The sequence below is a fragment of the Pseudophryne corroboree genome, chromosome 11, assembly GCF_028390025.1.
Source record: "Pseudophryne corroboree isolate aPseCor3 chromosome 11, aPseCor3.hap2, whole genome shotgun sequence".
In the NCBI taxonomy this organism is placed as follows: Eukaryota; Metazoa; Chordata; class Amphibia; order Anura; family Myobatrachidae; genus Pseudophryne; species Pseudophryne corroboree.
This window is the reverse complement of record NC_086454.1, coordinates 116,776,400-116,802,152: the sequence shown is the minus strand read 5'-3', so window position 1 is coordinate 116,802,152 and position 25,753 is coordinate 116,776,400. Positions and strand designations below refer to the sequence as shown.

The 25,753-nt window shown below is 43.5% G+C and overlaps 1 protein-coding gene across 1 annotated transcript in view; it reads left to right on the top strand.

Annotated features, from left to right (window-relative positions):
- MUC2 (mucin 2, oligomeric mucus/gel-forming) overlaps positions 1–25,753 on the top strand; it is a 166,536-nt gene that overhangs the window by 103,406 nt on the left and 37,377 nt on the right. Inside the window, exons 39-42 of the mRNA XM_063944190.1 lie at positions 2,528–3,019; positions 15,347–15,412; positions 18,416–18,604; positions 20,127–21,826. Coding sequence (XP_063800260.1) covers positions 2,528–3,019; positions 15,347–15,412; positions 18,416–18,604; positions 20,127–21,826 — 2,447 coding nt within the window. The remainder of the gene's footprint in view (positions 1–2,527; positions 3,020–15,346; positions 15,413–18,415; positions 18,605–20,126; positions 21,827–25,753) is intronic.

Sequence of the window (25,753 nt, the reverse complement as noted above, 5' to 3'; positions counted from 1 at the left end):
ATGTCTTTCAATATTGCACAAATACATCTCACCAGAAGTCAAACATTCAAGACCAAGCTTAAAATAATTCGTATTGTTTGCTCATATCCGGGTGTCTAGCTTTAACACTCCATATAAAGGACCTCCATATTAAGCGGTTAAGTAGTCCCATGGTTTAAAGCACCCTAACCTCTGTACACATTATCCACAGTTTGATCCCCACATACTTCTCACTAAATAGATCCACTGATGTATAAGTTGTTTATGTTCGTATAACATTTAAACATAATTATAAAGAACATCAATACTATATTTTAAGCATATGGTTACTTCCAGCTACTCCTAGTGAATGATTACTTAAGAATGCTCCCGGTGATCATGCTATAGGCCAGTGGTCCTCAACCTTGGTCCTCAAGTACCCTCAACAGTTCATGTTTTCCAGGTCTCCTCACAGGATTGCGAGTGAAATAATTTGCTCCACCTGTGGGTCTTTTATAATGTGTCAGTGAGTAATGAATACACCTGTTCAACTGCTAGGTGACCTGGAAAACATGAACTGTTGGGGGTACTTGAGGACCGAGGTTGAGAACCACTGCTATAGGCAACTTCTCCACTTTAGAAGTTTATTTACATCTCCCTATAAGTTTTTTTTTAAAAACGCATATTTAAAACAATCCACAGAAGGGATTTTTATTTTAAAGCAGAAAATGATCATTGTGATCGCCTTTAATTATGTTTCTAAATGCACAACATGAACTACACATGTGTCCTCATATATCTTGCCTAAGGAGGTAATTCAGACCTGATCGTAGCCGCAAAGTTGTTAGCAGTTGGGCAAAACCATGTGCACTACAGGGGTGGCAGATATAACATGTGCAGATAGAGTTAGATTTGGGTGGGGTATTTTCAAACTGAAATCTAAATTGCAGTGTAAAAATAAAGCAGGCAGTATTTACTCTGCATAGAAACAAAATAACCCACCCAAATCTAACTCTCTCTGCAAATGTTATATCTGCCACACCTGCAATGCACATGGTTTCGCCCAACTGCTAATAAATTTGCTGTTACAATCAGGTCTGAATTACCCCCTAAATACGCCATACAGCAGAAGATACCTGGCGTGAGTCAGCCGGCAGCTCCTGGGCAGCTCTGCTATTGTTGGGCTTTTTTTGTTGTTGCTGAAAATGCGTCTTATACGCATCGCTATGTGACTAGGATGCACAAGCAGCTTATGCTTATTAAAATATGCAAATTGCCTATATTCTGTATGTGACTGCAGCTGTATTTGCATACAAAATGCTATGTTACAGTGTTTACTAGGAAAATATTGGAGTGTAGGAAAACACTGTAACGTAGCATTTCATATGCAGATACAGCCCCAGTCACTCACAGAATATAGGCATGCTGCATATCATTTTAATCAGCATAAGCTGCTTGTGCATCCTATTCATATAGCAATGCAACATATTTAAACGTAAAAAGTCGCACGTAAAGATGCTCGGAACTACCGAGTCACGCCACTGCATGGTATCACTAGAAGGGCTGTTTAACGGAACTGCAGCAAAGTTGTAGGAGGACACATCTGTATATAAGCCCCACCACAGTTCACCTGAATGATCCACCCCCCAAATATATGCTGTACCTTGCTCATCCTTTTACCTCACTGTATACTATTCATCATCTGTGTAAGATACCACTGGATACCACTGGCATTAAAGTAACAATTCACATAAATGGTGAGACAGATAAAATATATAGTAGAAAGATGGCAGAAAATGTAAATAGACATATGTCTATTTACAGTATGTCCAAAATAAATGACATACTGTATGAGCAAGCAGCAAAGATATCCAACAAGAACGATTCCACATAGTCCTACACAAATGCAACATTATACCTGTATTTGAAAATCTTAAAAAAAATAAACAATATAGCCTTATAGCAGATCCTCCTTATCAAATCTGTTTTTTTTTTAAATACAGTCTGAAATTAAACCTGTAACTAATCACATGATAGGTCAAATATGCACAGTGTTTCCTGAAAAAAATAAAAAAAAATATATCAAGTATGATTTTAAACTGGTTTGTATATGTGTGGACTTGATCAGATATGCACAGTATATGCAAACTAGTTCTAACATAGTAGAAACAGCTGCAACATGGATGAACTCGTTCAAACATAGTCATCCAACAAACATAGATTAACGTGTTGAATTTTTTTTTTACTTAGTAAAAGTTTTTTTTTTTTACATTTAGAATTTAAGAAATTCCACTTAGTTTTCATATGTTTGAACCATTTTGATGAACTGGTTCCAGGAGTAAAAAGAGGCTGGTTCAAACATTTGATATTCTCTAATGTCAGAGTCTACCAACACTTTAGTTGATAGTTGACATTAATCTTGCAGTAATGCTGTGTCTTTATCATGATGTCTATTTTAAATACAGTGCTGTTAGTAATTGAGTTTTATTTATTGCTCATCTCAACATTGTAATTTTTATATCATTATTGAGGCTAGCGCTTTTAATTTGTTCTCATTGTTTATTAACAGTTACTACGACTACAACTACTCCAGAGATAACAACTACGCCAGAGACATCTACTCCCACCACTACAGAGACTCCAACCACCACAACTGAGAGTACAACATCAGTGACTACATCCCCAACAACCATCACTACTGAAATTACTCCTTTTCTTGATACTTCTACTACTTCAGAGACATCTCCTACCACTACACTGATCACAACCACCACAACTCACAGTACAACACCATCTGTGCCTTCAACAACAAGTACCACTACTGAAACAACTCCGGAGACTACAACTTCCTCCACTATAGTGACCACAACCACCACAACTGAGAGTACCACTTCTGCCACATCTCCAACAACCATCTATACTGAATCTACAACTATTCCAACTTCTTCTCAGACAACACCTACCACAACAAAGAGCACAACCCCAACAACACCATCTGTGCCATCGCCAACAACAATCACCACAACAGGTTCAGCTACAACAAAGACACGTCCTACTACATGTAAGAATGAAACAAGATTCAAAATTGTTTTACTGCACAAGATTTAAATATAGTTATATTAATGATATTCTGGGAGATCTGTATTGAAAATAAGGAAACTGATTTACCGATAAATAGACAATTAGGCCTACAATTAGCGCTCATAGGCTGCAGCAAAACAAATAAAAACACAGGTGTCAACTAACACCTTAACCAAAACAAAATTACAAAATGATTTATAAAACATCCTGCACCACCTTACAGTACATACACTTTATAAACTAAAACATTCTGACTATCCTATTCATGAACTATGTAGAGTTTTCCTTCAATGTCAAGTAAATATACAGTATAAAGGTAAGTAACCTGTAGTGAGGCCAGTAAGTGTGCAAATACTTGTTAAGTGCTCCCTCACACACTCAAATGCTTACCAATCTGGTCACACTGCACGTTGGTTCACAGTGTCATCAGCTGTGTGCTAGCTGGGTGTAGTATGGTATGCCAGCGGTCGGGCTCCTGGTGACCAGCATACCAGCACCGGAATCCTGACCGCCGGCATACCGACAGCTGGGCGAGCGCAAATGAGCCCCTTGCGGGCACAGTGGCGTGCCACGCTATCTATTCTCCCTCCAGGGGGGTCGTGGACCCCCAAGAGGGAGAAAAGATGTCGGTATGCCGGCGGTAGGGATTCTGGCGCCGGTATGATGGTCGCCGGGAGGCCGGCCGCCGGCAACCAGAAGACCACCCTGCTAGCTTCATACTAGCAGTAAAATGTACCATCCTATTGTGGAACATGTTTCTTTTTCTTCCTTTATATATTTGCTTCCTGTTTTGTTGTCATTGAAGGAAACCTCTACATAGTTCTTGAACAGGATATTATCATCAATTTGTTCTTTATAAAGTATTTATAAGGTGATGCAGAAATTTCATGAATCATAAATATTTATGATTTGACAATAAAGTATAATATTTTAAAAAACAAAAACACAACATGTTGTATTAAGGCCCATACACACTTGACGATGCACACGTCGTTAACGACCGTCGTTAACGACTTCCCTTGAACTTCCCTTGAACAGCTGAGCAAACGACATGAGCATACACACTACCAACAACCAAAGACCAACGACCAAAGACCAAAGACCATTCATCGTTGAAGCATCCAAGCTGAACAGTTTATTAAAATAATGAGCTGGGAACAGGGCTGGTGAACAGTGGCTTGGTCGTTGGTCGTTCACACCATACACATTCAACGACGTCTCTGGTCGGTAACGACCATAGTGGAAATTGAGAATACATGCTCCACAGATAAGCGAGGGTCGTTAACGTCCCGCGGGGCCGCGCATCGGTGGTCGTCGGATGCATACACACTTAACGATATAATGAGCGACGTCGTTGATGAGGGCTGAAATGAACGACGTTGCTCATTTTATCGTCAAGTGTATATGGGCCTTTACTGTATGTGTTGTGTAAGCTGGGTACACGCTGGCAGATATATCTGCAGTTCAATCGATCTGCAGATATATCTGCCGATGGTGGTTGTTCATACACACAGAAAGATGCGGGAATATATCTTAAAGATATATCTGCTGTTCAATCTATCTGAAGCTATATATGCAGATGGGGGTTGTTCATACACACAGAAAGATGCACCAATATACCTGCAGATATATTGGCCAGCAATACAGTATATCTGTGAAAGACGACTTTCACAGACATATTGCTTGTACACACCTGCAGATCAGCAAAAGATATATTGGCCAAACAATTGATTTGCCAAAATATCTGCCAGTGTGTACCCAACATAACTTTAAGGATTGTTTAGTAATACTCAGTTGTAGATAAATTAATTATTCTTAAGTTAGGTACACACTGGCAGATAATTTTTGGTCGGCCTGACAATTGGACAATTTTTCAGGAAATTGTAGGCACCAATATCTAAGCTACACCCTTGAAGATTTGTTTTTCCAGTTACCAATTTTCTGCCACATCACACTGCATTTGCATATATTCACCCACAAAGTGAATGACATAGTGACAGGAAAACACAGGAAATATGGGCAGATTATTGAGAATGCACACACACTGCTAGATATCGGGAGATTGTAGCAGATATTTTTGGTCTCGGCCAATAGATTGGAAAATCGATCGTTGGGTGTGTGTGTGTGTGCAAAATTTTATAGAACTATTACCGAAACGATCGTTCATACACACTGTATGAAAAATCAGGCCGATGTCCCAATTATTGGCAAATCGGCCCAATAATTGTATTGTGTGTACCTAGCTTTAGATCAAGAACTTATCAAATAACCCATACATTGAAGAAAAGACTTTAAAAAAAGGTAGGATTTAAATATTCCATCACATTCTCCCCCTTTCTGCACATTCATAGCTCTGAATGATTCTAACCCAAACTGTATTTCCTTTATAAACTAAAGCCCCCTACACATTGGTCGACCCGCCGCCGAACTGCCTGACGGCCGAGACGGGAGACGGGCGACCATAGCAGCGCATGCAAATATAGACAAGATCGTCCATATTGGCCTGCATGCACAAGCGACGGGGCACCAACGATGAACGAGGCCATGCATCGTTCATCGTTGGTGCCTCCACACGAAACGATATGAACGAGTTCTTGTTCATTAATGAACGAGAATGTTCATATCGTTTAGTGCTATCGGCCAGTGTGTAGGGCCCTTAACGAAGTCATTCTTATAATATTTAAGTAAACACAATTTGTTAATAATTACTTGTTAAAAAAAACAAACATAAAATGTATATGTATAGTAGGTCCCTGCATCCATGTCCTTGGCTTATGTATATTTTCCACAGCTCCAAAGCTATTTAAAATATCAGCACAGGACTTCTTTTTGATAGAGAAGGCAGCAGTGACTTTGTGCAGGATAACGTTACATAGAGTATTTAGGGGTTGATGTATATATAAAGCAGTGAAATAGGTGGATAAGTGGACCAGTGGAGAAGTTGGCCCTAGCAGCTTTTCCCTATTATTTTATAGAGTGTGCTACATCACAATTTCATTAGTTGCTATGGGCAACTCCTGCACTGCTACACTTTTCCACTCTTTTCACTGCTTGATACATCAACCTCACCAGGGGCGGATCCAGACCAAAATGACAGGGGGGGCACTATGATGAGGAAGAGGGGGGTGTTACTAGTGCATGCCAAAGGTGCATGTTCTTGGAAAAGTGAGTGTGGCCTCTCAATACGGGCATAGCCTCTCAGCAAGGGGCGTGGCCTCAAAGGTAATGCCATATTCATATAATGGGGAGCAGGTGATGCCTTGGAAAGACAGAGAGATGGTGACACAAGGTAGAGGCAGAGGGTGAGGCAATGGGTGACTGAGAGGCAATTGGTGACAGGGACAAGCAGAGTGTGAGTTATTCAGAGTTAGTCGCAGATTTTGCTATTTTAGCAAAATCTGCAACCACTAAAATCGCATGCAGTGGGGGGCCGCCCAGCACAAGGCAAAGTCGCCCAGAATGTTTGGTGCTGCCCCGCGATGGGATCACAATTCTATTTTGATCGCATTGCGAAAAGCTCAAATAGAGGTCGACCTCATGGCTGCGCAGGCAGGTGCACAGCCGCCATGCGATCTCAGGAAATGCAGGTGACATCATCGGCCCCGAAAATGGCCATGACACGCCTGCATTTCATGGTGCACTCCCCCCAACACTGTGTTACCGCCCCCAGAAGCCCGCCATCTGTCAATCATGATGCAAATGCATCCTTCCACACATGTAGATATATATAATACATATATTACATAAAACACATACACACAAACGCACACATAGAACACCACAAACATACACTCATAGAACACATCAATACATACATAGATCGATATACATACACAGAACACGTACACATAAATATACACATGGAACACATACATATACACACATACACAATTACACACCACATACAGTACACTTACATTTGGAAACTGCCCTGTCCTGAATGAAGAGGATGCTGCAGTTGTCATTAATGCAGGGCTGGACAGGCATTTATTGTCATTAATGGCAGGGCATGTTTCAAAAATAAGCCACCTTGGCATAATTGGTCCGGCAACTGTAGCCCCGCCCGCTCTCGGCTAAATGCCGCGATTCGCGGGTCGGCGTTGAGGGGGAGGAGCCAATATGACTCAATTACATGAGAATCTGTTCATATTGGCTCCGCCCCTTCCCGACAGACCCGCAAATCGCGGCAAATAGCCGTGAGGGGGGCGGGGCTACAATTGACGGCCGTCCAGACCAATGCTGAAAAAAAATGTGCGCCGTAGCTTCAAAGTGTGCTAGCACAATCCTGCTCCCCGCCTGAGCCGCTGGCAGAACATCTTGCTTGGTGCCATCCCAGAACAGAGCGGCGGCTATTAATGGTTCAGGTCCCTTAATAGCGGTGTGCACCGCCGCTACTGTGGTCTCTCCCTCACCTCTCTCTACCCGCCCGACAGGAGGGCTAAGAGGCTGACTCGCTCATCCTGGACACGGGCGGGCTTGCGGTTTAAATGAATGAACGACAGGGGGGGCACGTGCCTTTGTGCCCCCCCCCCCCCTAAATCCGCCACTGAACCTCACAGGGCTAGATGCGTCATCGCTTGGAAAGTGATAAACTGGAGAGAGAAAAAGCAGCAGCCAGTCAGCCCCTAACTGCCATTTTTCAAACACTGCCTGTAACATGACAGCTATGAGCTGATTGGCTGGTACGTTTTCTTTCTCCATTTTCTCTGACGTCCTAGTGGATGCTGGGGACTCCGAAAGGACCATGGGGAATAGCGGCTCCGCAGGAGACTGGGCACAAAAGTAAAAGCTTTAGGACTACCTGGTGTGCACTGGCTCCTCCCCCTATGACCCTCCTCCAAGCCTCAGTTAGATTTTTGTGCCGAACGAGAAGGGTGCACACTAGGGGCTCTCCTGAGCTACTTAGTGAAAAGTTTAGTTTTAGGTTTTTTATTTTCAGTGAGACCTGCTGGCAACAGGCTCACTGCATCGAGGGACTAAGGGGAGAGAAGCGAACTCACCTGCGTGCAGAGTGGATTGGGCTTCTTAGGCTACTGGACATTAGCTCCAGAGGGACGATCACAGGCCCAGCCATGGATGGGTCCCAGAGCCGCGCCGCCGGCCCCCTTACAGAGCCAGAAGACTGAAGAGGTCCGGGAAATCGGCGTCAGAAGACGTCCTGTCTTCAATAAGGTAGCGCACAGCACCGCAGCTGTGCGCCATTGCTCTCAGCACACTTCACACTCCGGTCACTGAGGGTGCAGGGCGCTGGGGGGGGGGGCGCCCTGAGACGCAATAAAAACACCTTAGATGGCAAAAAATACATCACATATAGCTCCTGGGCTATATGGATGCATTTAACCCCTGCCAGTTTTTCCTTAAAAAAGCGGGAGAAAGGCCGCCGAGAAGGGGGCGGAGCCTATCTCCTCAGCACACAAGCGCCATTTTTCCTCACAGCTCCGTTGGAGGGAAGGCTCCCTGACTCTCCCCTGCAGTCCTGCACTACAGAAACAGGGTAAAACAAGAGAGGGGGGGGGGGCACTAATTTGGCAGATTAATCAATACAGCAGCTATATAAGGGAAAAACACTTATATAAGGTTATCCCTGTATATATATAGCGCTCTGGTGTGTGCTGGCAAACTCTCCCTCTGTCTCCCCAAAGGGCTAGTGGGGTCCTGTCCTCTATCAGAGCATTCCCTGTGTGTGTGCTGTGTGTCGGTACGTTGTGTCGACATGTATGAGGAGGAAAATGGTATGGAGGCGGAGCAATTGCCTGTAATAGTGATGTCACCCCCTAGGGAGTCGACACCTGACTGGATGGTCGTATGGAAGGAATTACGTGATAGCGTCAGCACTTTACAAAAGACTGTTGACGACATGAGACAGCCAGAAAATCAGTTATTACCTGTACAGGCGTCTCAAACACCGTCAGGGGCTCTAAAGCGCCCGTTACCTCAGATGGTCGACACAGACCCAGACACGGACACTGACTCCAGTGTCGACGGTGAGGAAACAAACGTATTTTCCAGTAGGGCCACACGTTACATGATCACGGCAATGAAGGAGGTTTTGAACATTTCTGATACTACAAGTACCACAAAAAAGGGTATTATGTGGGGTGTGAAAAAACTACCCGTAGTTTTTCCTGAATCAGATGAATTAAATGAGGTGTGTGATGAAGCGTGGGTTTCCCCCGATAAAAAACTGCTAATTTCTAAAAAATTATTGGCATTATACCCTTTCCCGTCAGAGGTTAGGGCGCGTTGGGAAACACCCCCTAGGGTAGATAAGGCGCTCACACGCTTATCAAAACAAGTGGCGTTACCGTCTCCTGATACGGCCGCCCTCAAGGAACCAGCTGATAGGAAGCTGGAAAATATCCTAAAAAGTATATACACACATACTGGTATTATACTGCGACCAGCAATCGCCTCAGCCTGGATGTGCAGTGCTGGGGTGGCTTGGTCGGATTCCCTGACTGAAAATATTGATACCCTGGACAGGGACAGTATATTATTGACTATAGAGCATTTAAAGGATGCATTTCTATATATGCGAGATGCACAGAGGGATATTTGCACTCTGGCATCAAGAGTAAGTGCGCTGTCCATTTCTGCCAGAAGAGGGTTATGGACGCGACAATGGTCAGGTGATGCGGATTCCAAACGGCATATGGAAGTATTGCCGTATAAAGGGGAGGAGTTATTTGGGGTCGGTCTATCGGACCTGGTGGCCACGGCAACGGCTGGGAAATCCACCTTTTTACCCCAGGTCACCTCTCAGCAGAAAAAGACACCGTCTTTTCAGGCCCAGTCCTTTAGTCCCCATAAGGGCAAGCGGGCAAAAGGCCACTCATATCTGCCCCGGGGCAGAGGAAGGGGAAAAAGACTGCAGCAGGCAGCCTCTTCCCAGGAACAGAAGCCCTCCCCCGCTTCTGCCAAGTCCTCAGCATGACGCTGGGGCCTTACAAGCGGACTCAGGCACGGTGGGGGCCCGTCTCAAGAATTTCAGCGCGCAGTGGGCTCACTCGCACGTGGACCCCTGGATCCTGCAGGTAGTATCTCAGGGCTACAAATTGGAATTCGAGACGTCTCCCCCTCGCCGGTTCCTGAAGTCTGCTTTACCAACGTCTCCCTCCGACAGGGAGGCGGTATTGGAAGCCATTCACAAGCTGTATTCCCAGCAGGTGATAATCAAGGTACCCCTCCTACAACAGGGAAAGGGGTATTATTCAACGCTGTTTGTGGTACCGAAGCCGGACGGCTCGGTGAGACCTATTTTAAATCTGAAATCCTTGAACACTTACATACAAAGGTTCAAATTCAAGATGGAGTCACTCAGAGCAGTGATAGCGAACCTGGAAGAAGGGGACTATATGGTATCTCTGGACATCAAGGATGCTTACCTCCATGTCCCAATTTGCCCTTCTCACCAAGGGTACCTCAGGTTTGTGGTACAGAACTGTCACTATCAGTTTCAGATGCTGCCGTTTGGATTGTCCACGGCACCCCGGGTCTTTACCAAGGTAATGGCCAAAATGATGATTCTTTTTCGAAGAAAAGGCGTCTTAATTATCCCTTACTTGGACGATCTCCTGATAAGGGCAAGGTCCAGGGACCAGTTAGAGGTCGGAGTAGCACTATCTCAAGTAGTACTACGACAGCACGGGTGGATTCTAAATATTCCAAAATCGCAGCTGATTCCGACGACACGTCTGCTGTTCCTAGGGATGATTCTGGACACAGTCCAGAAAAAGGTGTTTCTCCCGGAGGAGAAAGCCAGGGAGTTATCCGAGCTAGTCAGGAACCTCCTAAAACCAGGCCAAGTGTCAGTGCATCAATGCACAAGGGTCCTGGGAAAAATGCTGGCTTCTTACGAAGCGATTCCATTCGGCAGATTCCACGCAAGAACTTTTCAGTGGGATCTGCTGTACAAATGGTCCGGATCGCATCTTCAGATGCATCAGCGGATAACCCTGTCTCCAAGGACAAGGGTGTCTCTCCTGTGGTGGTTGCAGAGTGCTCATCTTCTAGAGGGCCGCAGATTCGGCATTCAGGACTGGGTCCTGGTGACCACGGATGCCAGCCTGAGAGGCTGGGGAGCAGTCACACAGGGAAGAAATTTCCAGGGTTTGTGGTCAAGCATGGAAACGTCATTTCACATAAATATCCTGGAACTAAGGGCCATTTACAATGCCCTAAGTCAAGCAAGGCCTCTGCTTCAGGGTCAGCCGGTGTTGATCCAGTCGGACAACATCACGGCAGTCGCCCACGTAAACAGACAGGGCGGCACAAGAAGCAGGAGGGCAATGACGGAAGTTGCAAGGATTCTTCGCTGGGCGGAAAATCATGTGATAGCACTGTCAGCTGTGTTCATTCCGGGAGTGGACAACTGGGAAGCAGACTTCCTCAGCAGACACGACCTCCATCCGGGGGAGTGGGGACTTCACCCAAAAGTCTTCCACATGATTGTGAACCGTTGGGAAAAACCAAAGGTGGACATGATGGCGTCCCGCCTCAACAAAAAACTAGACAGATATTGCGCCAGGTCAAGGGACCCTCAGGCAATAGCTGTGGACGCGCTGGTAACACCGTGGGTGTACCAGTCAGTGTATGTGTTCCCTCCTCTGCCTCTCATACCCAAGGTACTGAGAATCATAAGAAGGAGAGGAGTAAAGACTATATTCGTGGCTCCGGATTGGCCAAGAAGGACTTGGTACCCGGAACTTCAAGAGATGCTCACGGAGGACCCGTGGCCTCTACCTCTAAGAAAGGACCTGCTCCAGCAGGGACCCTGTCTGTTCCAAGACTTACCGCGGCTGCGTTTGACGGCATGGCGGTTGAACGCCGGATCCTGAAGGAAAAAGGCATTCCGGATGAAGTCATCCCTACCCTGATCAAAGCCAGGAAGGATGTAACTGTGCAACATTATCACCGTATTTGGCGTAAATATGTTGCGTGGTGTGAGGCCAGGAAGGCCCCTACAGAGGAATTTCAACTGGGTCGTTTCCTGCATTTCCTGCAAACAGGACTGTCTATGGGCCTAAAATTAGGGTCCATTAAGGTTCAAATTTCGGCCCTGTCGATTTTCTTCCAGAAAGAACTAGCTTCAGTTCCTGAAGTTCAGACGTTTGTCAAGGGGGTACTGCATATACAGCCTCCTTTTGTGCCTCCAGTGGCACCTTGAGATCTCAATGTAGTTTTGGGGTTCCTAAAATCACATTGGTTTGAACCACTCACCACTGTGGACTTAAAATATCTCACATGGAAAGTGGTAATGCTGTTAGCCCTGGCTTCAGCCAGGCGTGTCTCAGAATTGGCGGCTTTATCCTATAAAAGCCCTTACCTAATTTTTTATGAGGACAGGGCAGAATTGAGGACTTGTCCTCAATTTCTCCCTAAGGTGGTTTCAGCGTTTCACTTAAACCAGCCTATTGTGGTACCTGCGGCTACTAGGGACTTGGAGGACTCCAAGTTGCTGGACGTAGTCAGGGCCCTGAAAATATATGTTTCCAGGACGGCTGGAGTCAGAAAATCTGACTCGCTGTTTATCCTGTATGCACCCAACAAGCTGGGTGCTCCTGCTTCTAAGCAGACTATTGCTCGTTGGATTTGTAGTACAATTCAGCTTGCGCATTCTGTGGCAGGCCTGCCACAGCCAAAATCTGTAAAAGCCCATTCCACAAGGAAAGTGGGCTCATCTTGGGCGGCTGCCCGAGGGGTCTCGGCTTTACAACTTTGCCGAGCAGCTACTTGGTCAGGGGCAAACACGTTTGCTAAATTCTACAAATTTGATACCCTGGCTGAGGAGGACCTGGAGTTCTCTCATTCGGTGCTGCAGAGTCATCCGCACTCTCCCGCCCGTTTGGGAGCTTTGGTATAATCCCCATGGTCCTTTCGGAGTCCCCAGCATCCACTAGGACGTCAGAGAAAATAAGAATTTACTTACCGATAATTCTTTTTCTCATAGTCCGTAGTGGATGCTGGGCGCCCATCCCAAGTGCGGATTGTCTGCAATACTTGTACATAGTTATTGTTACAAAAATCGGGTTATTATTGTTGTGAGCCATCTTTTCAGAGGCTCCTCTGTTATCATGCTGTTAACTGGGTTCAGATCACAAGTTGTACGGTGTGATTGGTGTGGCTGGTATGAGTCTTACCCGGGATTCAAAATCCTTCCTTATTGTGTACGCTCGTCCGGGCACAGTATCCTAACTGAGGCTTGGAGGAGGGTCATAGGGGGAGGAGCCAGTGCACACCAGGTAGTCCTAAAGCTTTTACTTTTGTGCCCAGTCTCCTGCGGAGCCGCTATTCCCCATGGTCCTTTCGGAGTCCCCAGCATCCACTACGGACTATGAGAAAAAGAATTATCGGTAAGTAAATTCTTATTTTATCACTGTCTAAGCAATGACGCATCTAGCAGTCTTGTGATGTACAGGCTAATGCTGTGTCTCATTGCTAGAGGAATTACCTACTTTATAGCCTAGTGATGGTAGTGCCCTTCGTAGGATGGCCCCACACAGTAGTGACAGTTAAGGTTATGACAATTGGTGCTTAGCTCCAGCGCCATCTACAGTGTGCAGGGGGAGCTGGCCTGGACATAAGGACATATGTTACATACAACTTCACATGTACTGTAAGTCCTGGCTTCCTTCCTTGGAAGTCAGCAGCCACCGCAGCATGCTACACACCGTACAGCCTGTAAATCGTCATTTAGCCCGCCCCTAGACTCCTGTGAAACCAGCCAGCAGGAGTCCGGGGGCGGGCTAAATGATGATTGACAAGCTGAGCAGTGTGTTGCATGCTGCTGCTGCTGCTGATTCCCGGGGAAGGAAGCCAGGACATATGTTACATATGTCCTGGCCAGCTCCCCCCCTTCCCCCGCATACTTTGGACGGCTTCAGCCCAGGGGCAGCAGGTGCCGCTGCTTGGCTCGCTTTTAGCTGCGTGAGACACATTTTTTTTACAAAACTCTTTTTATATAACACTGCAAAGATTTGTGCTGATGATCATCATAAGCATGTATCCTTTCATCTACATTTTGATTTTGTTGCCGTAAAATTATCATGCCCTTACTGTACTAGACCTGTGCTTGCTTTCCCTTCATTACCCGGTTCTGTGTCTCTAAACCTAAGATGCTGTAAATGTAAAATGTATCTGTATCTACATTTACTCATAAGCATGCAAGCGCTGTATGGAACTGTACATTTTACTCAACTTTACATTGGTCACTGGGGATACGGTCAATAGGACGACCACACATAGGTCGACAGTTATTAGGCCGACCACTATTGGTCGAGATGCATTAGGTCGACATGGTGACTAGGTTGACATGGAAAAAGCTCGACATGCATTTTAAAAAAACAAACTATTTTTTAAACATTTTCATACGTTACAATCCACGTGGACTACGATTGGGAATAGTAACCTTGCCCGAAGCTTGCGAGCAATGCGAGGGGATACGGTGCACTAGGAGTTCCCCGTCACTTTACAAAGAAAATGACACAAAAAAACCCTGCATGTCGACCTTTTTTCCATGTTGACATTGTTCATGTCGACGTAGTGACCACATCGACCTAATGACCGTCGGCCAATAGTGGTCGACCTCATGACTGTCAATCTAAGTATGGTCGACCTAATGACCCATACCCCACTGGGTGTCTCCAACCTTGATGTCATCTTGTATTATTTCCCTGCCCAAGCATTACTGTTCTGCCAGAGAGCTTCAGGGTGTTTTGTTTGTGACTTACAGATCCCAACCAGTGGTCAGGACAGATGACAACATTACAGCAGCTGTCACACTTCATCAGCACTAACTTATATCTGAGTGAAAACTTTAAATTTCATACATATTTTTAAACATTAATTTGGGAGGAACATGTCCTAGGCTAGTGCCAGGTGTGGGTGTACTCCATTTTTGAGAACTATTGTACTTTATGAGGAAGCACAAGATGGTGCTGAAGTAGATACCGTACATAACTGGGTGTAATAGTTTCAAGTGTCCTGTCAAATAAAAAAGTTTATCACATCTGAGGTACAGTAATGTTCAGTGTCTGGAAGGATTAAAGTTTGAGTATGTATGTTATCTGAAATTGGAACAAAACGATACAGAATGGCTGGTGCTGAGAGAGTGGGACAGGACTTACTGTAGTGTAGCAAATAGTGTGTTCATCAGAGTCCATTCATTGGTTACATACAGTATGTCCACTAGATGCCTCTGTCTCACATAAACTATATTAAGGTTTGGAATGTACAGAAGTACTGAAGGTGCCTACCAGATTTGTCTTCATTTATATAAACAATAATCATATTTTTCCCTCTCATGCAGCCATACGTGTTGACATCAGTACATTTACAACAACGACTACAACACCTAACTCTGAAGAAGTTCAAGGTAATTATATAACATGGCAGATATACTGTATATATTTAAAATGGATTAAACAATGCTAATGTGCATTTTATATTCTTACAGTATATTGCAGAATATGACTCAGACTGCAGTTACTGCATAGATATTATGAAAAATAATAAGTCTATGGGGTATATTCAATTAAAGTCGGATCTATTCCGACATGTATTTGTCGGAATGGATCCGACAAACCCTATTCAATCCCATCTAAAATTTGACTTTTTCAAGTCGAATTTAGATGGGACGCAGAGGAGGAGAAGGGGGGAGATCCGCGGGGGGAAAGCCGGCGGGCATACAGGGAGATCAGTGCTACGGAGAAGCGCTGCAGCAGGATGTCACTCAGCTACCCGACCTCACGGCAGCTTTCACCTGGCTCCAGCTGGTGCCGGGTGGAAGCTGCCGTGAGGTCGGGTGGCTGAGTGAAATCCAGCTGCAGTGCTACTGTAGCGCTGATCTCCCTGTATGCCCTCCGGCTGTCCCCCCATCTCCCTGCAGCTCCCCCCAACCTTGCCTCCTCTGGGTCCGCATCTCAGTTCGACATCATTTTGATGTCGGACTGAGATGGTTGAAAAGTGGGCCAAAACCTGTCGGATTTGGCCCCGTTTTCGACATCAACACGTGGATCGGCAGCTATTCCGCCGATCCACGTGCCTTTCGACAAGTCGAATTTATCAACTTGTCAAAAAATTTAGCAAAATATTGAATAGGTCGAGTCAGGATTTGACCTTAAAAAGTCGAAAACTGCCATCTTTTCGACAAACTGCAGTTTTCGACTTCAATTGAATATACCCCTATAACTTGAATTAAACATGGAGACAAATATTTAAAACTGTACATATGTTATGATTTTCTGTTAAAATTTATAATTCTTTGTTACATTTAGTGAACATGCTGAGTAGCTAATACTTTGAGGGATCAATACCATTTTTTAATACTTTACTTTTTAGGTTACATGGGCCACTCGGGGTCTTGGGTTTGAAAACAAAGAACCAGAACTAAAAATTATGGAATTTAATTTTAAGAAAATCTTCAAAGCTTAGAGTTTCAAGATTAAAATAGTTTAAATAGTCACACAAGTAATTACAATTTCAAGAAATAAAGGTAGAGGTAAAAACCACAACGCTCAAGTCACCTGCAGTACAGAACGTTGTAGAAGTAAGGCTGCTTCAGATATTCTCGTGTCATTATAGGACCAAGTCTCTCCCTTGACCCACCTCAAAGATAATGGACCATTTGCCGAGTCAGTTTCCCATATTTAAACCTACTGCAATTCACACACAGTCCCTTCCAAAACCAGAGCAGATTTAATCACAATCTACACTTTGGGGTTTCTGAGTCATTCTGGCAGGGGTGGATTCCCTTATCTTTAATTGCCTGTTTGAAGCTGGGGAACTAGGACTATAACCAATAGACCCTGCCCCGACGCTTTGAACATGGCTTCATAGAAAATTCCAGGGCCATTAGCATTTTGTCTCTGGACTCCTGGTGTATATGAGGAAACACTAGCAAGGCAATTAGCTTTCCAACCATCTGACATGCAAAGACATTTGTCAGTAAATGATGTGTGACCTATTGTGTATTAGGATAGTATTGATTATATAAATATATTGCAGTGCAGAGAGAACATGTTATCATTCACATCAGCCCCTGCAACAGTGGAGTGTAAAATCGGTGTTCCGTACCACATATACACACAATTAGATTTATTCTTGGAGTGCAGGAGGAAGCAGGAGTACCCCGAGGAAACTTACCCAAAGTTCAAAAAGCCTCAGAGTTTAAAAATACTGGCCTGAAAATAATTGTATAGTAAAATAGAGTGATGATGATTATCAAAACTATGGATATTTGTTTCTGAATCAATACTGTAAAAATTTTTATGTTTAATACAACATAAAAAAATATTCTAGGGAGATACAGTCCTCCAATACCAAGATGTACAGTTAACTAACTACAGATGCAAAAAATGCAGGTTTTAGTTTGTGACTTAACTGGATATTCAGAATTTATAGAAAACTTTCATTTCAGTCAACTAAGGGGGGTATCCAATTAGTCCTGACATTTTCCAGCTGTGAGATATGGGGGAGTTTCAATATTTTTTATTACAGCCGATTGTTTTTGGTCTATATAATTAAGCCCTCATTGCTTGTGCCCGAAAAATGTACCATTATCTCGCAAAAATACATAAGCTCTGTGAAAAGTCATGGATCTGTGTATTTTTGCATCCATGATTGCAAAAAAGAAAAGCTTGTTTTTGGGGATTCAGTTTCGCCTGCGATCCCTGATAAGCGCTTGCATGATGGCTAATTGGAGAGCCCTGTTAATTACTGTGGCTAATTGGAAACTGGCCGAAGTATGAATCCTGAAAGTTATCAGTTCTGTGAGCTAGTCGAGAAATGCAGATTTTGGGGCCTTCTAAGGACTTTCCTCATTCAGTTTAAAAAGCTTAGGCTGCGTACACACTTGATGATGCGCCTGAGATGCGACATTGTCAAGGCAAAGAATTGTCGGGCATACACACTGAATCATATTGTCACCAGTGATGCCATCCACCCACATCCAGGTGCATGCAGTCATGTCCTATATCTTTTGATTTCAAGGCTTGAACTCAAGATATTGGACAGCATTAACGAGCCGCTGGGAGTGCACATCGTTAACAACATACTGCATACACACTGGACGATGTGAACAATATATCGTCCGATCTGCCGTTTCAGACAATATATCGGCTGCATATCGTCAAGTGTGTACCCAGCCTAAGAATGGGTTACATGTGATTTGATTTTCCACTGAATCTTTTCATCTGTAGCGTAAAACAGCAATTTAGGGCATTGTTAACTTAGATAACAGCCTTTTCTAATCCATAAATGAAACTGTGTCAATGAGAAGATTGTCAAACAAAACGATCCATAACATAACATAGCTGTTTTATCATTTAAGCCACCATTTAGCATATCAGTCTTCTCATCTTCTCATTGCTTCTAACAGTGAACAGCACAACACCTGTGACTCCTAATCCGACACCTACTATAAAGCCATCATCGACTGTAACAACTACAACACTGCCAACAACTACTTCAGTTACCACAACGCCTTTAACAACCACCACAACTGAGACAACCATCTCATCTTCTACAATGTGTGTTTGTGTGTACAGTGGCACAACGTATCCACCAGGTAATACAGCCAATATCACAGTACGGCATCCCTGTTGTGTCTATTATATACTGTACATTATTGCCAAACGAAATAACAAGCCATTTGGAAAGCTCTGTAATTCCATAACCACTAAACCGCAGGACTGAACCGTACTGAGAAATGCAAAATGGCAAACTTCCACAATGGTGAAAGCGGTCCGGTATCACAAGTATATAATATTAATATTATAAGACTGAAAGGGTCGTGTTGTCATGTCTACATCAGATAGGACACATGGTTCACAAAACGGGTTTGGTATGGGATACCGTCAGTCAGGAAGACGGTGGTCAGACTACCGACATTGGCATCCCAATTGCTTGGAATCCCAACAGGGGTGCAGAAGGCAGGCACTGCTAATTCTAACCCTCCCCCTAACTCTAAGCCTCCCTCCAGCAAAGCCTAACCCTAACCTCCCCTCCCGACAGCCTAAACCTAGCCCTCCCTTCCCACAGCCTAACCCTAACCCTCCCTTCTGCCGGCATTCTGACTGCTGAGATCCTGAATGCTGGCATCCCAACTACATACTCACAGTACCTGTACTGGCAGTATTTGCCTGAATACATTAATTTTGCTTTGGATTTCAATGATAAAGGGTTTTTTATTCTTAAATTTCCCTTGTCTGCATTCTGGATGGAACATGCGCAGAGGTATTTGTGGTGAACATCAAACACACAGCTCTATATTACATCCTTCAATAGAATACTCAGTAAATACAGTATGTAGTGTCCGATAACTCAGGGGCTGATGCAAGTTGACCATAATTAAACCTGTATTATGTGACCAGATAAATATGTGGACATTTGTACATATGCTAAGTTGTATGCATCTACACGACCACATGCTCCTATCCATACACTTGGATCCATAGCTGTTATCAGTATCAGTGAGCACATGCACCAGCTCTACCACTGGTGCAAGAGATGCTGCTGAATACAGGTGTGTCAGCCCCACATTACCAACAATTCTGTTGATGGAGCCTCGAGACACACCCAAACCAAATTTTAGCTTACACGCAAATTAACTGTTAGAACCCAGTTATGCCTCTTCAGCTGCAAGTGGAGATGTGACGGAGTGGTGTTTGATTTCATAAAGCCGGATGAATGTGCTCAGCTACAGAATATACTATGGCTACATCAGTTTCCTGTTTCACATTAGACTATTGCTGCAACGTACGAGTCCAGCATGCTGCAGAGCTGTCTGCTGCTGTGCACAGGTCAACACTGTTTTCTTACCAGCTTTCCTAACTGAAGTCCTGCATAATATTATGTGGGGTATTTGGAATGTGTATTTTGGGACCTGGTTATCCCATTATATGTACTTACGATTTACGCTTCTTGAAGAATTAACCACTGTATTACATTACATAATTGTTTAACACATTTCTATGTATTAGTCAAGTATGATGTATAAAGACATAAGAGGAAATAACGTGCTTTCATATAAAAAGGGAACAAGCTAGGACCAAAGTATTTACTGTTAATATGTTTGTTTTCATCCTCAGGTATAATAACCAGCGGTGTAGCCAATGACACTTGGTGCTACAGAGTAATATGTAGCAGGCAGTGCAAAGTACATGTGCACCAATGGCCTTGTACTAGTCCTTCAACTACTACTCCAACAACAACTACAGAAAGTACTACAACTACAGAACCAACCACTACTACTCCGGAAGTTACAACAACCCCAGGAACCACTACAACTACAGAAGGCACAACAACCCCAGGAACCACTACAACTACAGAAGGTACAAAAACCCCAGGAACCACTACAACTACAGAAGGCACATCAACCCCAGGAACCACTACAACTACAGAAGGTACAACAACCCCAGAAACCACTACAACTACAGAAGGCACATCAACCCCAGGAACCACTACAACTACAGAAGGTACAACAACCTCAGTAACCACTACAACTACAGAAGGCACCTCAACCCCAGGAACAACTACAACTACAGAAGGTACAACAACCTCAGGAACCACTACAACTACAGAAGGTACAACAACCACAGGAACCACTACAACTACAGAAGGCACATCAACCCCAGGAACCACTACAACTACAGAAGGTACAACAACCTCAGGAACCACTACAACTACAGAAGGCACATCAACCCCAGGAACAACTACAACTACAGAAGGTACAACAACCTCAGGAACCACTACAACTACAGAAGGTACAACAACCCCAAGAACCACTACAACTACAGAAGGCACATCAACCCCAGGAACCACTACAACTACAGAAGGTACAACAACCTCAGGAACCACTACAACTACAGAAGGCACCTCAACCCCAGTAACAACTACAACTACAGTAGGTACAACAACCCCAGCAACAACTACAGAAGGCACAACAACCCCAGGAACCACTACAACTAAAGAAGGCACAACAACCCCAGGAACCACTACAACTACAAAAGGCACATCAACCCCAGGAACCACTACAACAACAGAAGTCACAACAACCCCAGGAACCACTACAACTACAGAAGGTACAACAACCCCAGGAACCACTACAACTTCAGAAGGCACATCAACCCCAGGAACCACTACAACTACAGAAGGCACAACAACCCCAGGAACCACTACAACTACAGAAGGCACAACAACCCCAGGAACCACCACAACTACAGAAGTCACAACAACCCCAGGAACCACTACAACTTCAGAAGGTACAAATACCCCAGGAACCACTACAACTACAGAAGGTACAACAACCCCAGGAACCACTACAACTACAGAAGGCACAACAACCCCAGGAACCACTACAACTACAAAAGGCACAACAACCCCAGGAACCACTACAACTACAGAAGTCACAACAACCACAGGAACCACTACAACTACAGAAGGTACAACAACCCCAGGAAGCACTACAACTACAGAAGTCACAACAACCCCAGGAACCACTACAACTACAGAAGGTACAACAACCCCAGGAACCACTACAACTACAGAAGGCACAACAACCCCAGGAACCACTACAACTACAGAAGGCACAACAACCCCAGTAACCTCTACCAGCAGTAGTCAAACTACAGAAAGTACTATATCACATCCTACTAGCACGCCACCACAAACTACCACTACAAAGGGATCCACAACACATAGTACTACAACTTCAAAGTCCACATCTACAACACTCATGGTCCCTTCTACTACTAAGAAGCCTGGTTGTCCCTTTGAGCCTAATCGTGAGGTAAATAAATTTTTCCTTACATGCATCTTAAAAAATACAGTACTAGTAAGTTTTACCACTATTTTTAAATGTATCCGTGCCAGATTACTTATATCACAGGTTATAAGTACTGTATTAGAAGGCACAATAACCTTTTATATAACAGCCTCATTTTACAATGATGATAATAGCTGTGACAATACAGTATATGGTGTGATGTCCCCTAGTTAGGAGATACAAAAACATTGATTCCCTGAACAGAATTTAAGGCCGGAAGGTTTTATTATACAGTAGACTATAAACAAATATATAAGACTCTGTTACATGCCTATTATAAATTATAGATACTGTATTAAACAATACATCATTTATGTGAACTATTGTACATTTATCAGCACAGCTACAACAGTAACTAGAAAAGATATAGGTTTAAGGTTTTTTACATTCAGTTTGTTAGAAAGAATCAATATCACATATAGGGAGAGATTTATGAAAGCCTAGATAGAGATAAAGTACCAACCAATCAGCTTCTGTCATTTTTAAACACAGCTGGCAAAATGAAAGCTACTGTAGTAGCTGATTGGTTGGTACTTTATCTCTCCTCACTTTATCTCTCTCCAGTCTGCCCCATATTTTTCCTCTGCCTGTCTGCTAATTTCACCACTGTTCTAGTGGAGTACAGACACTGCCCAGTGATCAGCTCTCTGACCCCAGCCTGAATGGAAGCGATTTGACAAACTTGTGTCTCCATGTGTGACTCTCCTGCCTCTCTGAACTCTGAGACAGTACATTGAAATTAAATACAGCAAAACCTAATAAATGAATGCATTTCACATGTAGCACATTACAGTGTATTATAGCACTAGGAGAACTGAATTTATTTCAAGCAGAACAGGAGCAGAACAGGTATGCATTGTCTTCCTACCATAGTAGTAGCTAGAAACATAGAAACATAGACTTTGACAGGCCATCTAGTCTGCCCAAGTACATACACACACTTACACACTAGGGTTAAATTTTTGGGAAATCAGAGTACCCAGAAGAAACCCATGCTAGCACGGGGAGAATATACAAACTCCACACAGCTAGGGCCATGGTGGAAATATACACATGACCTTAGGGCTGTGAGACAGTAATGCTAATCATTACAGGAGACCAACCCATAAATCTTAACATCCTATATAATAAAACCGTCAGGGGTCTATTTACTAAGCCTTGGATGGAGATAAAGTGGATGGAGATAAAGTACCAGCCAATCACCTCCTACCTGTCATTTTTCAAACACAGCCTGTAAAATGACAGTTAGGAGTTGATTGGCTGGTACTTTATCTCCATCTACTTTATCTCCATCCAAGGCTTAGTAAATAGACCCCTACTCTGCTCTTCACCTCTATGGGGAGAATTCAGGTGCTTTGCGTGCTGGCTGCCACTAGATGGTGCCCGACGGAGCAATTCAAGTGTTTCTCCGTTAGGGCGCACACAGGCGCTGGTGCTGACATTACTGTTTTTATTTGTTCCATCTTTCTGACAGGCTGGTAATTAGTGTATACTAGAGATAACAAATCTGTTGCATTTGCTAAATCATCATTAATTGTTAATGTTTAATTTAAGCTAAGAGAAGCGTCTACTGGGTAATGTAAAACACATGAATTCTAAAAGAAAAAGTCCGCACAGATCCTATAAATGGTACTCTTATATCAATCAATTACCTCCCATAACTCGTATAGAAAATCCATTAATTTAGTAGTAGTAGTATTATTTATTGTTAGTTGGGTGTGCTCCCTGGAATATATTAATCATATGACAAACAAGAAAGAGAAAGTATTCCACAGTGGGGTACTCATTTGTAACTGATTGGACTAATAGTCCTCAATCGAGGTACAGTATACCTCCCCATAAAACATAACCTTTATTATTATTTGTATAAAATACCAATATAAATTAGCTTGCAAAGTATTCTAAGAAAAATGTGTATGAAGAAGTGAATGTGTAACAGAAAAATTAAATAAATAAAAAAGAGTGAACACACACTGGTCTCAAATTACTTTAATATATGCTAAATAGTTATGTTCTTAATAAATCAGGCAGTATCCCTATGCCCAATATCAATATTAATCCATAGTACTAATTGCATACCTTCCAACATGACCCTCTCCAGGAGGGACAGAATGCTCTGCTCCTGGACTTCCCTCTTAATCTATGATTGCCATCACCTGTGCTGAAACACCTTTCTTATCCATAAACCTGTTCAGCACGGGTGATGGCAATCACAAATTAAGAGAAAAGTCCAGAAGCAGAGCATTGTGTCCCTCCTGGAGAGGGTCATGTTGGGAGGTATGTAATTGTGTGGATTATAATATAGTATTTATAATACCCTACTCCGAGATTCCCTCACCAGAGTCAATAGGCTTGTAATTAAAGTTCATGTACACCTATTACAAGATGTCACTGAGATTCTATGCAATCAATTGTCACCACATATGGTTTATATGATAAATGAATGCAACACATGGACTCTAGTTGTATCCCTATAATTCCTGTTAGTTAGTATTCGTGTGTACCCTAGATGGATATATTAACCCTATTTTAATAATACACCAATTAGAAATGAGGCTACTACAGTATAATACTCATATACAGCGAGAGGTTAATAGTAAATTAGAATAGATCTCCTATCTGCAGCATATTCTGAAAAGCCAGCTGTCTCGTTGTTATTGTGCACATAGCAGGGAGTTTCTCCGGTCTGCAGTTTATTCTGAATCGCTACTTGTATCCTTTATTGTAGCACATCTTCCTTCTCTCAGAAACTGATACAAATATCCTGTTGAGTCATAAAACTCTGTTATAAAGTGTCAATGCGATTCTCTGCAGTGTATTCTCACCCCACATAATTCATTGGGAGCTTTACACAGTAATATAACACACGGACCGTGAGTTATAAGTTAATTGGAATTAATTAGAAGCTTTGCGCAGTAATACAAAACATGGACCGTGAGTCGTGTTTTCATTAAAAATTATTATACTGCTGTGACATAATGCTCATGCTTAGCAGGGAGTTAGTGATAAAAAATATCATATAGCAAAATCTCCCCATTACAACGTATTTTTTCAAAGCCAGCAGTCCCAAACCAGATGGCTTATCTAAATTATAAGGAACGTACTCTGCAGATTATGGTCACATATAGGGGGTAATTCCAAGTTGATTGCAGCAGGAAATTTTTTAGCAGTTGGGCAAAACCATGGGGGTCATTCCGAGTTGTTCGCTCGCAAGTGAATTTTAGCAGATTTGCTCATGCTAAGCCGCCACCTACTGGGAGTGAATCTTAGCATCTTAAAATTGCGAACGATGTATTCGCAATATTGCGATTACACACCTCGTAGCAGTTTCTGAGTAGCTCCAGACTTACTCGGCATCTGCGATCATTTCACTGCTCGTCGTTCCTGGTTTGACGTCACAAACACACCCAGCGTTCACCCAGACACTCCCCCGTTTCTCCAGCCACTCCTGCGTTTTTTCCGGAAACGGTAGCGTTTTTTCCCACACGCCCATAAAACGGCCTGTTTCCGCCCAGTAACATCCATTTCCTGTCAATCACATTACGATAGCCAGAACGATGAAAATGCCGTGAGTAAAATTCCTAAGTGCATAGCAAATTTACTTGGCGCAGTCGCAGTGCGGACATTGCGCATGCGCATTAAGCGGAAAATCGCTGCGATGCGAAGATTTTTACCGAGCGAACAACTCGGAATGACCCCCATGTGCACTGCAGGGGAGGCAGATTTAACATGTGCAGAGAGAGATAGATTTGGGTGTGGTGAGTTCAATCTGCAATCTAATTTGCAGTGTAAAAATAAAGCAGCCAGTATTTACCCTGCACAGAAATAAAATAACCCACCCAAATCTAACTCTTTCTGCACATGTTATATCTGCCTCCCCTGCAGTGCACA